Here is a 16,846-nt window from a genome sequence, read left to right as displayed (position 1 = left end):
TTTTCCTCCTCCTCCTCCTCCTCCTCCTCCTCCTCCTCCTGCGGAAATGCTGCCATTGAACTTGAGACGGGACAGACAAGATCTTTCGGATCTCCCCCCGCCCCGCCCCGCTTGCAGTGCAGTGCAGTAGCTTGCAGAGGAAAAGGCGCCAAAATACACAAGATTAACGCGAGCAATTCTTTGAAGTGATCCTGAGCAACTTTTAACTAGGAAGCCCAGGAATGGGGGGGAAAAAGCAACTACAATTAAAAACTTTTTTTTTTTTATGCAGCAGTTTTAGAAAAATGTTATAGCTGGTTCTTTAGGTAGTTTCGGATCAATACATTAGGGTTTCCTTTGTTCTACTTGGTGAAAGTGAGGGTTGACTGAACCTGACCTTTTTTTGCAGCCAGGGCAGAAACTTCTTAAGTTGTGTAACGTAAGACGTTGTGGTTTTCAGTTTTATATTTGAGGTCTGATGTTTGCATTTTCTGGTCTGCGAAATAGAGGAAGCTCGGTTATTAAGAGACACCATCAAACCATATGTGGACAGAGGTCAAGCACACAGGCTGTGAGGGAGATATGTGTGCGCACACCACAGACATTTAAATAGCTGCGTACTCAGAAGTATGCATGAATTACGTGCACACATTTCTTTGACTAGGAAAACTTTTACTAAGCGAGGACATTAATTCACAGCTTGGGAGCCAGAGTGCAGTTTTGCTCAGCGGCATTTTTTTAAATAAAATAAAATAAAAAGAGTAGTGCTGAAATGTAAATGCATAAAAATCTGATGTGCGTTTAGAAATCGTGGCAATTCCATTTATTTCCCTCCCAATTGCAGTCATTTTCTAATTAAGGTTAAAATTAAAATCCTTTTTTGCTGAACAGGTGAGCACATGTGTGCTTGCACATGCAAAAACAAACCCATGCCCCGGGAAACAGTTCGGCAAAGATTTGTAGCACAGTATTTAACATGCTTTTTATTTTATTGTTCCAAGGAACACTGACTGTGTTACTGATTTAAAATGTACAGTATTGCTGTATTATGAATCTTCACGGTGTGAAACTACAATGCTTGTAAATGTTTTTAAACACACTTAAGTTTAGTTGGAAGACTGACTCCTCACACAGGAATAGCTTTAGAACACAAATAAAGAGTTTTGAACAAGATACAGATTTTTTTTTTTTTTTTTTAGTATCAGGAGTGAATGGTAGTCTCATCCTTATGGTATATTGGGATAATAACAGTAGTATGTAAATAGGAACAAACTAAAATGCAATATATGTTTTAATGTATAGAGGGGAGGAAACACATCTTTAAGTAATAGAACTTGCTGAGATAATGTACGTATTCATATTGCATCTGGGTTTTACACTGCTGGTATAAATAAAGTAGAGCTTTCTCGCACAATGGACAGACTCCTATGTTATCAGTGATCCAGACATAGGGCTTTCCCTTTCTGCTTTCTCTGCCCTCTTAGAAATATAATTGCCAAAGCACTTTGGAATGTGTGTGCAAAGTTTTGCAGCATCGTGCGTTAAGGCAGAAAGAATAAGAGCATTTGTTTCTGAGCCCAATAGAACGAAACACTGAATCGCCGTCTAATAGTGGCTGGGGTGTGGGGTGGAGAAAGCTAACCCGACCTTTCAGAGTTTCTAGTTTTTGATTAAACATACAGTTGAGCTGGCTAACCTCGTATGTTGCACTGAAATCAGTGCTGCTTGCTCGGTGAGTTTCAACTGTACATATGCTTGAAATCTAGGCAGACAGATTGGTATGCGACGTCTTTAATAACTGTGCATGTTTATACCGGCAGTAGCATAATTAACATTGTAATTTCTTAACTTAATGTTGTCCCCCAAGACAAATATAAATATATACATATGTCTGGGATGTCGGGAGCAGGGGTGAAGAGCAAGTCTAAGTAGCCCAGTATTCTCTGCTATCTAGACATATAATTAGAGACAAATAAGGTATGTGGCTATATTAAAAAGGTACTTTTTGTACTATGGAAAACTCTCTGTGGCCTATTTTAACTTTTGTTTCCTTTTCTTATTCACAAATGTCTAATCCTTCCCATCGCAGGAAGACTGGAGGTGTTCCACTGTAGTGTAGGCAATACAAGACTCTTAATTGGGTTTTCTCTCTCTCTCTCTCTCAGTATTCTGTGCTGTCTGATTCTTGGGTTCTGAGGACATACTTTCAAGTACTATTTAAGACAATGCTATATGTTTCATTCTCAAACAGACCAGCTAACTGACTGCTTATATCCCTCCACAGCAGTCAAAATTAAAACTTGTTATCAGAAACTATTATAGAATTGTGGACATGAGGGAAACAGTTGCAGGGTTTTCATGTGTTTTGAGCACCATCAAAAGATAAATGTTCAGAAACGGATGTGCATAAGAAAAGGAAATGTACTGAGAGCTACACAATTGGTTTCTTTAAGTCATATGGTACATTTGTGTAGAATTAAAGGAGGACTTGTTCTACATTTTTGGCAGTGTATTCCTCATATTTGTCTTGCCTTCCTCTGTTGAATTATGCATACTTAAGTGCAATTTGCTATGTTTTGCCTTCTGCAGAAGAGCTATCTCTCACAAAACCTATTGCGTTAATTCAGCAAATGACACTCTACAGTAAAATATCCTCCAGGAGCATGTTTGGGGTTGGCATGTGTGTGTTACCTGTTTATGCTTCTGTATATTCTTAAGTAATTACTGTACTTTGTATCCTCGGGAGAAACTTTCTAGAGCTGGTGAATGTTGCTAGCATGTGGTTATTATGCTTAGATTATTAAAGATGGGCATTCATTTTGATGAATCACAACAGAATTTCCCCTCCCTTCTGAAGGCTGTCTTTATGGAATGGGCTTGGTTGCTCTTTGCTTTCAGTCTGGTTCCTGGAAAAGCCTGCAGTCGCACTGCTGTCTGTTAAGCTCGTATTGCTGGTTTGTTGGTGTGTCAGTGAGTGAATCTGTATCTGTCGGGCACCTGAGGACAGATGTATAGTCATACTGTAGTTTTCAGGAAGCTCCCCATCGCTGCACCAGACGTCACTGAGCTCGTCTCTTACTTTATTTCCCCTTATGGGAAATGAAGTTTGGTTATCTGTGTTTTCACAGCTTCCTTACACTATGAATATGTGTGTGTGTGTGTGTGTGTGTGTGTGTGTGTGTGTAAAAGGATCGCTTCCATAGGTGACTCTCCTCCCTTTTTTGTATTGTGATAAAGCTATCAGCTGTGCGCCATAGCAATTAGCTTATTTAATTTACCTTTCTTTACATGAATGAAAAAATGCTATGGATGATGTTCTTGCCACTGGTGGCATTTGGTTCTTGTGTATATAGAGCATCTTTGGCGATTACGGACCAGAACACATGTTACTGTCACCACTGTGATACCTGTGAAAATGGCCTATCCCTAGGTTATAACAGTTTGAATGACTTAACCTATACAGCCTTCATGTTACAAAGCTGTGCACCCTCTCTAAGTGTCCAGCAGGGATGAGGAGCTGGGCTATGATAGTTGAGTACAACACCTCAAGTGCTTCTAAATTGTGCAAGGAAACTGGGAGAAGTTGTCATAAAGTGAGCAGTGCTACAGTAACAACAGTATGGGTGCTCCAGGCCTTGGAAAGGATCAAACTAGCCAATGCAGTGTGATATACAATTGTAGATGGGACTGATCCAATGCAAGTCTGGATATTTAATGTCAAAACAAAGTGAAGCTTTCAATTTAGTTTCTATGTTGCGGTGTTTTCTGTTTGTTAGCGGTTTGAGATCTCCCTTCAAAATCAGTTTTGTACTGATTCATGATAGTTTTGGACAGTTTGGATAGGTATGATCACCATCTTCAAATATCTCAATGGCATGGAAGAGGGAACAAGCTTGTTTTCTTCTGCTCTAGAGGGTAGGACTTGAACCAATGGCTTCACGTTACAAGAAAGGAGATTCCGGCTAAACATACAGAAGAACTTTCTGACAATTAAGAGCTGTTTGACATTGGAACTGACTCCCACAAGAGTAGGTGGATTCTCCTCCCTTAGAGGTTTCTAAGCAGAGGTTGGATGGCCATCTGTCATGGATGCTTTAGCTGAGATTCCTGCATTGCAGGGGGTTGGACTAGATAACTCTCATGGTCCCTTCCAACTCTATGATTCCATGTACTGTCATACCTCGGGTTTCAGACGCTTCAGGTTGCGTGTTTTTGGATTGCGCAATGTGCTGAACCTGGAAGTACCAGAACGGGTTACTTTCGGGTTTCAGCGCTCGCGCAGATGTGTTAAATTGCGCTTTGTGCATGCATAGAAGCGCCAAATCGCGACCCGCGCAGACGTGGCACTGCGGGTTGCGAACGTGCTTCCCACATGGATCACGTTCGAAACCCGAGCATCCACTGTACCATGATGTTCACACTGAGAACGTAATTCTAAGATTGAAAACTACCTTGATCCACCACTCGCTTTCAGAAATGAAAGGAAGGAGACATTTAAAATGTATTCATTGTGATTACACAAAACTGATGGACTTGCTGCGAAAGTTCAGTTACATGGAAAAACAGAATTCTGTGCACATGGTGCATGTGAGGTGGTAATTATGAAACAATGGAACCATGTAAATGGAAGTACTTTGCCCAAGCCCCCGTTAGGTGATCAAAAAATTTGGGGGCTGTGCTGCTGGCCCTTGCAGTCCTGTGATCTCCTTTGACCTGACATTCACATGTTAGGTGTGGACATCTGTACTGGTGAAGGCTATGCCTACATGCATAGAGCTTCCCAGGAGCTGGAACCCTGACTGCACAGAGGTATTATGAAGACCTTCACTTAGACCCTCTGTGTCTTAACACATGTGTCAGATGTGGGGCCTGTTCAGCCTTGAGGGTGAGGACATCTGCACAGCCATACTTCCCCTTCATCACACGGAAACTGCTAAATGTGAGTAATGTGTGAGCAAAGAGCACTTCAGACTACCCAAAAGTTCTTCACATTACAACAGTCTTTCCAACAACCCTGTAAGGAGCTAAGTCAGCAGTATTATCTCTGCTGGACAGTAGCTTGTCCAAGGCTACTGAAAAGTCCATAGCCTGAAAGGGATGCTACAACCTGAGACTTCTGCAGGTTGATCGTAAGTGTTTACTTGGGTTCCCAACAGGCATCTGGCTGGCTACCATAAGAACAGGGTGATGGATTAGATGGGCCATTGGGCCGGTCCAGGAGGGTCTCTTATGCTCTAGTGCAAAATATCAGTTCCAATGAAACCCATTGGTCTTAGTCTGGGTTCAGGCCTGACCAAAGGACTCAGTCAGCCTTGGTTGCCCTAATGGATGACCGTTACAGAGAGGGTTGGGGGAGTGTGACCAACCTTCTGCTTCTTGATCTCTCTTCAGCTTTCCATACCATTAACTGTGATACCCCCCCAACCAGCTCTGGAGAATGGAAATGGGGTGCACTGTAATACAGAGTAGTTCCTTCTGATCCTACCTTTGGGTCAGTTTCCAGAGAGTAGCATTGGGAGAATGCTTTTCAGCCCCCTGGTAGCTACGTTATGGGGTGCTGCAGGTCACTATTTTATCTCCAGTGCTATTAAACAGATAAATAAAGATTTTGGCTGTTTTGTGTATACACACACACACACACACATAGTCTGGGTCATTCACAAAATTGCCATGTCTATAGTTCAGTGGTGTGTGTGTGTGTGTGTGTGTGTGTGTGTTAGAAAGACTCTTGTTGTTCAAGAGTCACAACAGCTGAAAAAAGGTACGTTCAAGTATGTTGGTGAATTTGTCTTTTATGGCAGTTTAATGGAGGACATGCTGAATGTTTATTCACAAGGGAAACTTCAGGTCTTTAAACCAGAATTGTCACCCCCTCCCCACCCTGTAGGCCTCAGAGCATTTTCTGATTCACCCCGAAGTAACTTTATCACATCTTATATTAGTGCAAAGCACTCTAAAGTGAAGTACTCTAAAGTGGTCACTTTACAGCACTCCTTAATAAGAGAGAAAAAAGTGTTATTTCTATGGGTTTACACCGATGGGAAGTGCACCTACAGTTGAGGTGGGCTGCCTTTGAAGGGTTAATCTGTTGGCCATAGCCATTTGCTTTGACATTACCTGCTTTGTACCAACCCCTCTCTCGTTTCCTCCCCCTCCCTCTGGCTTGTAAATTTATGGCAATTGCAGCTGCTCGACTTGGCAAGCTCCCCTCATTAAGAGACCCCTTTGAGAATGGGTTGTGTTTGAGTATTTCCCTAATGAGGACAGGACGGGGTTAAAAAGTGACCATTTCATGGTTGACTTGAACCTGCCTGCTTCTCTTGATGTGTCCTTGTGAAATGCCTGACGTGAATAAATCCCACTTTGCAAAAAAAGAAAAGAAAAGCGGGAAAAGGAAAAGTCACTGGTCCCTTCAGGACAGTTTACACAGCGGGGGAAGGGGCTGGAGGGAGAGGCCAAGGAGGAAAGTTTACCTGAGGCGCTGGCCTGGTGGAAGAGTCTCGCTTTTGCCTGTTTTGGTTCATCAGGTCAAAGTCTGCAGAATTTGAGGCAGGGCAGGGTGAGCGTTGGGCACGTTTAAGCAAAGGAGTGCCCCTTATACAGCTGCAATGTTCTGGTGCAATAAGTTGGCAAATAAATTCCCCAGTTGGCAACCTAAGAAGGCTGTCCTTTTGCAACCTCTCCTTTATGTTGTCAACCCGCGAGGGGGGGGGGGTTCCTTCGAGTCTGTTGCAGGAAAACAGCGAGGAGCCCTGCAGCACCTTAAATGCAAAAAAAATATAATCTTATGGCACACAAGCTTTCATGGACTAGACTACACCATGCATGGAGCAGCTGTCCTCAGGAGTTTATATATACAGGGATACAGAATGAAAAGGGAGACGGGAGACGTTCCCAAACGTATTTCCCCGGATCTTCGCACCGTGTGAGAACCTGGTCGGCCTGCGTTGTTTTAATTCGCTTGCATTCCTTGAAGCGAAAAGAGGCTGCAACCCGCGCGCGCGCGAACTCTTTTCAGTTCCCTGGCACGAGCTGGCTGGCGAGATTGAAAGCAGACTAGTGTGTTGCTACCGCGGGCTTTTTTCCTTTCCTCCCCCCTCAGGAGGAACCCGCCACCCATTCCCTCCCTGAGCTGAGGGGGGGTGGGTGGAAGCCCGCCGGAGAGGGACGGGAAAGCAGCCTATCCGAGCAGCGCACACGCGTGTGAGCGCGGCGGCTCCTCTGCCGCCGGGCGGGGGATAGGGGCCACGTGGAAGGGGCTCCCCGGGAGGAGGGCGTCTCCTCTCCTCCCCCCTCCCAACTCCGTTCCGTCACAGGGTCTCTGCAAGAGCACGCCCAGCCCCATATTGCAACGGGGAGAGAGCGAGAGACACCCCCCTCCCCACTTTGCCCCCCCCCCAGCACTAGCTACACAATGCAGTGACCTTGGCTCCACATGCAAGGCGACAGGGTAGCGAGGTTTGCAGACGCTGCCCGTGCTGGGAATGCCTCTGCAAAGAAAGACCCCCCCCGGCGCACATTTCCTCCCCCCCCACCCCTCTCCATTCTTGTTTGGCTAATTAGTGGCGAGCTGGCAAAGTTTCCGGCTTTGTAGCCCCCCGCACGCCTCCCCCGCAACTGCTAGATCGAATGTCCACAGAGCGGCGGACTATTTTGTTTAAGGGGGGGGGGGTTTGCTTTCCCTTGCACTTTCCCTTTTTTTTTTTGTTCCCTCCTCCTCCTCCCCACTTTTTTCTGTGCGGGAATTTTCCAGCGGGAGCTTTTCAGGAGCGAAGTTGGGCTGTTTCGTTCTTTTGGCGCTCTCGGGGAACTTGCGCTTTGCAAATAATCTCTCTCTTCCCCGCCGCCGTCCAACCCCCCCCCCCACCTCTCCCCAGTGTGCGTCCTCTTCTCCCAAACCCAGACGCACCCCCCTCCTCTCTCCTTTCCCCCAGCACAGAGTTCTCCCTAACGGTTAACCATGGGGGGGGGGGAAGGGGAGGGCGAGAGCGGGAGAAAGTGCAAAAGCATGTTTGCGAAATGGGCAGCAGCCGAGCTCTCGTACAGTGCGAGATGATGATTAATAAAGAGGAAAAAGGCACGGCGAGGGGAGGGGGCTCAGAAAGGAATGTGTGTGCAGCGGCAGCAGCAGCTGGGGGAGGAGGAGGAGGGCGAGCGTCGATGGTGTAATGAAATAATAAACCGAAATCCTGAAGTCTTAAAGGGGGGGAGCAGACCTTGAGCGTGGGGGGGACGGGACGGGACGGACCCGAAGAAGTGCGCTCGGTGCAATGCAACCCCCCCCCAAAACACGCACATGGACACCCCCTCCCTCCCCTTCTTGAACGTCCAGGTCTTGCAGAAAGGAGATCATAAAGGAGGGAGGGGGAAGGAGGGAGGAGGAGGAGGACGGGAAGAAGAAGAAGAAGGGGGGGGAGTAAGAAAGAGATTGATCGTTTTGAATTTTCAAGAGATCATTTTTATTACAGTGGGCGTTTGGAAAGCAGGCTCTGAACATTATCCACAGAGAAAGGGGGTGGAGGGGAGGGAGGGGAGAGAGAGAGAGAGGCACAGGCTGCTGCTGCTGCGAGAGAAGCCCGGCGGTTGCGCGCTGCTGCTGCTGCTGCTGCTGAAGTGTTTTGCAGCCTTGGGGGGACGCGCGCGCGCACACTCCCGGGCTGGCGCTCGAGCGCACAGGGCTCTCTCTTCCTTTGCAAACTTTCGCCTTGCCATCACCGCGCGCGCCAGGATTTCTTTCCTGCTCCGCTCCGCCGCCGCCGCAGCAACCTTGAACTTTGGCAACGGGGTTTGACAGTACCGTGGTGTATCAACCGCGACAGCTTCTCCAAGAGCGATTGCAGATCCGGGAAAGAAAGAAGTGGGGGGTGGTAGTATTAGTAAGTGGTGGTGGTGCAAAAGGCAGCGCGAGCGAGGGAAGGGAAAAGTCTCGCCAACCCCCCCTCCTCTTTAACTCCTGCTGCATTCCAGCCAGCCAGCCCCCCCCCACCATCCGGTTTCTCTCTCCCCCCCCCCCCAGAAGCCCCAATCCACCAGCAGCCACTGCAGCAGCAGCACCAAGACGGAGTCTCCGAGAACAAGAGGGTTAAAAAGTGTAGATTGGATTTCACCCCGGGAAATCCAGCGCTCGGAGTGAACGTGAATCTCTTTGGCTATTTAAGGAGGACTGGGGTTTGTCGGGAACTCGCGACGCTCCGCGGTCGCTCCTTCTGATTCCGATTTCGCCCGATGACTGTAACATGAACAGATGAGACCCTTGCGCTTTTGATACTTTTTCTCTCCGCAGAAGTGCATTCTCAGAGCGAAGTCATGATGTATTCTCCCATCTGTCTCACTCAGGTAGATATTTGTCGCCTTTCCTTACCAATCCAAAAACAAAACAAAAACACCACGAAACTTGCGCTCGGCAAGCGGGTGGGTTTGTAAGAGTTGCAAACTGTTCGAGCCGCTCGGACTTTATTTGGGGGGGGGGGAGACTCAACTGTATTGCATGTGTTTTGTTAAGTTGTGTAAATCTAAACTCTTCGAGGTGTGTGCGGGAAGGACGCGGGGCGGAAGAAGGAATGCAACATTTTATTTTATTTAAATGCCGGTGATGTTGCTAAATATTGTTAAATTGTTTCTGGAGGAAATAAATCCCAGTGGTTATATGTTAGAAATGTCTATAATGAAAATGTAGGTATGAATCGTATTGATCTAGACCAGAAAATACTATTGCTGCTACCATCGTTTCAGCTCTTCTGTTTAGGTATCTGAGTGACAAAGGGAGAAAGTGTTCCATTATTTTTAATTAAGCATTGACAGTGGAAACATAATATGATCCCGTGCTGAATTTTATCATATACTGTATAGCCTTTCCAGTAATGTGAGGTTCGTTTGAAAAGAAAAGAAAAGAAAAAGTCTCTGAGCAGTAGAAGTTCTCATTTGGCTATCCAGTACATTTTTCCTGCTTCACTTCGGTTTTTGTAACTTTATAAAGTCGACGTCCAAGGTCAAAAACAAAATTAAACTTTTGCTGTCACTTTTGGCCTGCAGGCTTGCGTATTCTTTTGGACGTTAGAAAGAGTTATTTTATGTACTGCATATAAATTCTACTACTTGGTAGAACATTTGGACAAATAATGTTACAAAAAGATTTAACTGCAAATAGCTTTGATGCAAAGAAGGTATTTATAGTTTTAACATATGGTGAGTCTTTTGTGATGATTGGCAGGATAAAAGCTTTAGACTAAATAAATAAAAGAAACGGATTGCAGATTCTGATCCAATATAAATTGCAGCATAGCGCCATGTGAGATGTTAAGGGTCTATAGCGTGTAACGTTAGTAACATTTATCGTTAAGTGGTCAGAGTATATTTCAGGTAAAATGTGAATCTCTAGGTCAGTTCTGAACAGTTCTAGTTAAAATCTCTGCAGGGTGCAATTTTAATGGTTTAATCTGCAATTATATGACTAATAGGTGTGGAAAGAAAGAAGGCTCTGAGTTGTTTAATATTTCTGTGGCATACATTGCGATATAGTTAAATAATTAAGATTTCATTTGACAATTAGAAGCCATTGTGGTTCCAAAGGACTGAGGCATTCACAGTATTGTAAATGAAGATTTAAACAATGATAAGGCTTATTCAGTGATTGGATACAGTCATGTAGCTTTTTGGCTGACACGTTTTTTATTGTTGATATTTTGTTTGGCATCAAAGTGTGATTAACTTGGGGATCTTTTCAGCAAGTGAACGTAAACTTCATTGGTGCAAAACAGGTGGGAAAAGGTGTTGCAAGATATTTGAAACATGTCAAAAAAAGAAGTCAATATCCCAGCATATAGGTATATTGTAATAGATTTAGACTTACAGCATTACCATATTTTTTTCATTCACTAGGTACCGTACTCTGCTGCGTGCAAAATTTGATACTTCCACCTCCATATTGGGAACATTTGCATAGAAATAAGTTTCGCTAGTTTAAGTGGAATTTCCTTACAGATACATGAACGCTGCCTTGATTTCATTATCTGCTACTCTGTGCTGATACAAGATATGTATCATAATTTACCTTCAAAATTGAAACTTTAAAAGGCACCTCCAGTTGTTATGTATATGTTCTGGTCTGTTGTTATTTCCTGCCTATTTGCCTCCTTTCCTGTGTGTTTTTTTTTAATACAGTATTTTCACAAATGCTCTTGAGTGAGTTCTATCAGTTGTTTGCTATATGCATGGTTAAATATCACTTTTGGTTTATGCAAGATAAGTAGTTTGTTCAGGCTCAGTTTGTATACAACCCACTGCTCCAAACAGTTTCATGAAAAACCTAGCGATACATCATTTTAATACTTTTAGAGTGGTTTAAAGACATACCTCCAAGTTTTGAAATGAAGTTTTGTACGTCCAGCGTTTTTCTAAGTTCTGTTTGCTCTGTCAATTTGCAAGTCACTAATTTCTCAATACTGAATGGCATATTGCTGTGCTGTATATACATTTGTGGGAGGAAATAAAATCTAGCAAAATTAAACCCCAAAGCTGCCGTTCTCCCCACACTTGCACAGCAATTGATGTTTGTTGTGGTTGTAGCCCTGACAGTGCTTTATAAAATATGTGTGCACAGAAATCTTAGGAGACATTGGAGTAAAAAGAATTCAGTACGCCTGACTTTTTCCTTTTTTTCTTTGAAGTGGAAATGTTACTGTATTTTAAAAATGTGATCCGATGCACACTAACTTGGGATCACACTCAGCTACACTCAGTAAGACAGAACAGTAAGTGAGATGTCAGCTGGAATTTCGTACCTATGAGATCTATATTTGTTATGCAGAATGGAGGATTAGTAATAGAATACTTCCCTCCTCAGTTTTGTACAATTAATAAAAGCTTTTCTTTGCTGAGGTCTGTGACATAGATGTTAGATCCTTTTTAACGCTCAGATTCTAAGAAACTTTTTAATTGTTTGGCTGCAGAAGTAGTCCAGCAAACCTAAAGGTTTCGCTATAATTTATTTCTCCCCTACATTGCTTTTGATTCAGTTTAGAACAGAAAAAGTCAATTAAAGCAGCTTGCATACCTTTAAACATATTGTTATGGAGTCATCTTTTTGTGTGTGTGTGGGGGGGGGATAGTCTCCTACATCTACTAGAAAATGAATCGAAGGGAAGGACAGAAGGTGTTATGTGAAAATACTTTTCCACGTTCCTATTCTGGAGAGAGAACTTGACCATTTTATACTACAGTTACAGAATAGATATAAACCATTTTAAATAAACAATTTTTGTACCAATTGTCCATGCATGCAAATTGTCATACAATGCGTACAATGTACAAATTGCCAATGCACGTTACAACATTTGAAAAGCTTTTTCTAACTGTAGCTTGGTTGCAAAATGCAATTATGATTGCTGATTATTCATGTTAATTCTTGCCACATGCAATTGCAACATGCATCTTTATTTGCAGTGTTTTGTCTGTCAGTACTCTCCGCAAAATACCATCTTTCATAAATGACCCTTTAAACAGCTTTGAGGAGAATGTCTGTATGTCAGGTCTCAGCTAGAATAAACTTTGAGTTGTTTATTTTCAAGCATTAAAAAAAAATATCCCAGGTGTATATTGAAGATTTTAGAGTTATTCTATGCTACAGCAAAATGGCAGGGTTTGGTATTAGGGTTTAATTTTTATTTTATTTAAAAAATATATGTTCCATGTTTAAATAACATCTGTTCTTATTTCCACTTTCATGGCAGTAGATTTGTTTCCTCATAGCTTTGCATCCATTATGCTCCTGATTTTAGCAGGTCCTTACATAGCTGAAATATGCAAAATTTAGGTGTATTATCTGGACTGATTTAGTAAGTTCCATTGAATTTGATGGGGTTTACTTAAACATGCTTAGAAATGGTGCTTTATGCCAGTATTTGGTGCACGCCTAAAAGTAATGCTGAAGTCCGAGGCTTCACAATTTTCTTGGTAAGATCCACAATACTGTACTTGGACTATATCACTGACAGAATAGGGTACTTCCTTGGCATCAGTGTTACGCTGTCTTAAATCTATTTTGCACAGTAATTTTAAAACTACCAGATACCACCACTTCACTCATTTCTTGCAAATTGCCCTGCTTTGCCACTTTCCTTCCATATACATTATTAAAATCCAGAGTTCTGGAATAGCTGTTTTGCACGGTCAATTCTTTTCTGAAGGAAAGAAATAAACTGTAGTAGTTAACAAAAAAAAAAGCATTGAGATAAGGAAGTCTTATCATGGGCTGTGGTTGCTCTGAACTGTGCTGCCTTCCCACACAAAGAGCAGATTGTGGTTTAACTCTTTCCATGGTGTAGCCCTCAAAGTGACAGAAATCTTCAAAACTCTACTGATCACTTTACTTAATGTTTCTTTTGCCACTTTGCTTCACGTTATATTGCAATGATTTTGAGTACTATTCATTCTATTTTAGTTCATTTCCCTCTCTATAGAAAGGGAAGGTTTATGTTTAAAAAACCAAACCTACAGTAATTCTGAAGACCTCTATTTTCTTTACTTCTAAAAATGCAAGGCTTAGTATACAGAACATTAGGTAACAAAAATACAAACATAGCTTTATTTGTTCAGTACTAACTCCTTGGGTCGAAAACCAGCAGCTTGCACAATCTATGCAGTAATTATAAAAGTAATAAAATATACTCAATCTTTTAATCTAATGTGCACCTCTATCCTAAATATATACTGTATATAAAATAGTTCATTTAAATCAGTTTGACCTGCTTTCAAATTTAACACGTGTTACTATCAGTGTGTTTTAACATTTTGCCCTCCTGAAAAATACAGTTTGAATTTCTAAGGGAACAATTGTAGCATCAGCATTATATTCCTTGTAACATGACTTCGACGTTTAGTTTGAAAGTACATGGAGTGATTTTTTTAAAATTAAAAAAAAACCAGTTTAAAACAGTCTAAGAAGAAAAAATTAACTTTAGAACCACTCAGAAATGCATATACCAAAGGTTGGGAAGCAACAATAGTGCTCTTTTTTTGGCACAGTTTTCTTTCAAAACCATACATTAACTTGCCATGTGTGTTTAGGCTGTTTTGGTTACAAAATAATTATGTTTGTGACAGAAAGAAATGTCTGTAAGATGAAACCTTGAGCATCTTCCACTTCATAAAGTAACGTAATTGCCAAAAGTAATGAATATAATCCAAATTGCAATAAATATCAAAATTAGGAAAATAATATATGAATCTTCAGGAATAGCCTGATGATAGGAAGAGCCCTCTAGAACTATAAATAAATAACACGTATTTTAGAAAAGCAGGATTTACCCAACGATGCAGTGTTAATGTCACTCTGCCACAGACAGCTGAAGCACAAAGAATGCAAAGTTTGTGCCAAGTTGTCCATTTTCATTGTATGCCTGAGATAGATTTTTTTTTTTTGGGGGGGGGCCAAATAGTTGCCACATACTCGTGACCAGATAACAAATTAACTAACACTGTAAGGCATTGAACCCCCCCCCCCCCAGAGTAGAGTGGAGCAAAATTGCTGGGACAGCAATAATGATGTGATTTTAATTCTTGAGTACGTAAAGTTTTGTTTCACAAAGTTATGAAAGGAAAGGTAGAATTGTGTGGTGCATAAAACTTAGGTGGTTTGGCTCTTGTTGTGCATGATGTTCCTTTTTGCCTCCTTTCCTTAACCTCCCCATGCTTTCCGAAGGCATCATCAGCGCTGGAATGACCCTGTTTCAGTGCTGGAATGTTGGGCGATTGATAAGAGAAATGGATCAAATTTTATGAGCGCATGCTCTTTGCTGAGCTATCAGTCTCTCGCTGACAGCATGCTCCAAAAGTGGGAACTGTATAGCACTGCAGTTATCACGCATATGCTTTGTGTTTCTGTGCCACGGGGAAGAGAAATGTGTGGTGCAATTCACACCTACCTTCTTAAGGGTTCTGCTGGGATGTCTTAGCAAAAATGGTACTGTAGCTTGTCGCACATCTGAACTGCAAATGTTAGAAGCCACTTATTGCTCTATTTTATTTTAAGAGGCAGTTATATTTGAGTTGTCATTTGGGGGCCAAAGACGAAGGGCTGTGTGTGGGGGGGCGAATCTGATGCAAACCAAAACTCCACGTGAATTCCAGAAATTAAATGTGGAAGTATTTTTAGAGCAGTTATTTATAATTTTTTTTGGAAGTTGAACTGTGGTTAAATAAAACGAAAAGCGCCTAGTGATCATGATATTAAAGCCTTTTTTATATATTCATTTTTTACTTTAGAAATGGAGGGGGGGACTCTTGCTCTTGCTTTCACCGTGCAAACAGAACTGATCTTTCAGTTTTTTCTCTCTCCCCCCTACCCCACCTTGTTTCTTCTCCTAACAGGATGAATTTCACCCATTCATTGAGGCACTTCTCCCACATGTCCGTGCAATCGCCTACACTTGGTTCAACCTTCAGGCTCGAAAACGCAAGTACTTTAAGAAACATGAAAAGCGAATGTCAAAGGATGAGGAAAGAGCAGTCAAGGATGAGCTACTTAGTGAAAAGCCTGAAATTAAACAGAAGTGGGCTTCCAGGCTTCTCGCCAAACTGCGCAAAGATATCCGCCAAGAGTACCGGGAGGATTTTGTGCTAACTGTTACCGGGAAGAAGCACCCGTGCTGTGTGTTGTCCAATCCTGACCAGAAGGGTAAGATTAGGAGAATCGACTGCCTGCGACAGGCAGACAAAGTCTGGCGTCTGGATCTAGTCATGGTGATCCTCTTTAAAGGTATCCCTTTGGAAAGTACGGACGGAGAGCGACTCATGAAATCCCCCCATTGCACAAATCCAGCACTTTGTGTTCAGCCACATCACATAACAGTATCAGTCAAGGAGCTTGATTTGTTTCTGGCGTACTACGTGCAGGATCAAGGTAGGTTACTTGCCTTGTATGAATATGTTGAACCCCTTTTAGACCTTTCTCCTTTAAGCCAAAGCATATGCATATATATTTCCCTGCATACATGTACACAGGTGCATGCTAATTTGCATATTTGTACATTTAAGTGACATGTATTTCTGAGAATGCATGCCAAGCTTTTGTTCCAAAAGGGAAGTTCGAAATATTGGGGAAGCTTTCAGCGTGTGTTGCAGAGCAGAAGTTTTAAAATGTTGGTAAATCTATTGATACGAGCAAATGAGCAAAAGCTATATGCACTTACTTAAACAGATTCATATCTGTTTATATCAGATCTTGCCTCCTATCTCTTTCATGGTTTTAGCAAGGAAACACTCTAACCCCTACAAAAAAGATTCAGTTTTAGAGTATGGCCTATGTAGCATCTGGATATTAATATGCACTAAGCGCTCGTTGTATGAACATCTCGTGTTGTTCAAGGCACAATTGGTGTTTGTAGCTTGATCTTTCTCCAAATATGTCTGCAAATTATAATTTCCATAACTTACACAAACTTTAAAAAATGTTGCTTCAATATGGAAATGTGAAGTTACATTAAAATGTAACAAAACACATAAGCAGTCACTATCAGAACTGTTTGTATACTTAGATTATTGCTTTCCATTTTATTTCTTTTCGGTAATAAATCCCAGGTAAATGAATGTTTTGATTTCAAGTCATACAACAAACATGTTTCGAGAAGTGAACTTACATCCCATAATGTTTGGAGTTGGTGGCTTTTTGCATAAATCGGCCTGGTGTTGGAAGGTAGTTAAAAGAAAGACAGGAGGTCATATTTTTTGTCCAAGTATAAAAGAAGGATATGTTATGTAACTTAACGATGAAATTAAAAGTAAAATGGGTGGTGGTGGTTTGGCTTGTGATTTTCACCTACCATTTAAAATACTTTGAAAGTTGAATATTCTGGTTCAGTTTACATGATTC

At 42.2% G+C, this 16,846-nt stretch overlaps 1 protein-coding gene across 17 annotated transcripts in view; it reads left to right on the top strand.

Moving 5' to 3' along the window:
• The window catches only part of NFIB (nuclear factor I B), a 307,373-nt gene that overhangs the window by 88,968 nt on the left and 201,559 nt on the right, over positions 1 to 16,846 (top strand). For 13 of the 17 annotated variants that reach the window (XR_014003291.1, XM_081176522.1, XM_081176529.1 and 10 more), the window contains exon 2: positions 15,346 to 15,877. Coding sequence is in view for 16 of the 17 variants with exons in the window: in XM_081176522.1 (XP_081032648.1) it covers positions 15,346 to 15,877 (532 nt within the window). In the remaining variant the exon portion in view is untranslated. Of the gene's footprint in view, positions 1 to 8,536; positions 9,316 to 14,830; positions 14,939 to 15,345; positions 15,878 to 16,846 lie in introns of those variants that run through there. The other 4 variants (XM_081176531.1, XM_081176530.1, XM_081176524.1 and 1 more) reach the window with 3 other exon arrangements.

This window comes from Podarcis bocagei (genome assembly GCF_964188305.1).
Source record: "Podarcis bocagei genome assembly, chromosome: 17".
Lineage (NCBI taxonomy): Eukaryota > Metazoa > Chordata > Lepidosauria > Squamata > Lacertidae > Podarcis > Podarcis bocagei.
Note: the sequence above shows the minus strand (reverse complement) of the source record. Positions and strands in the feature narration are given on the sequence as shown.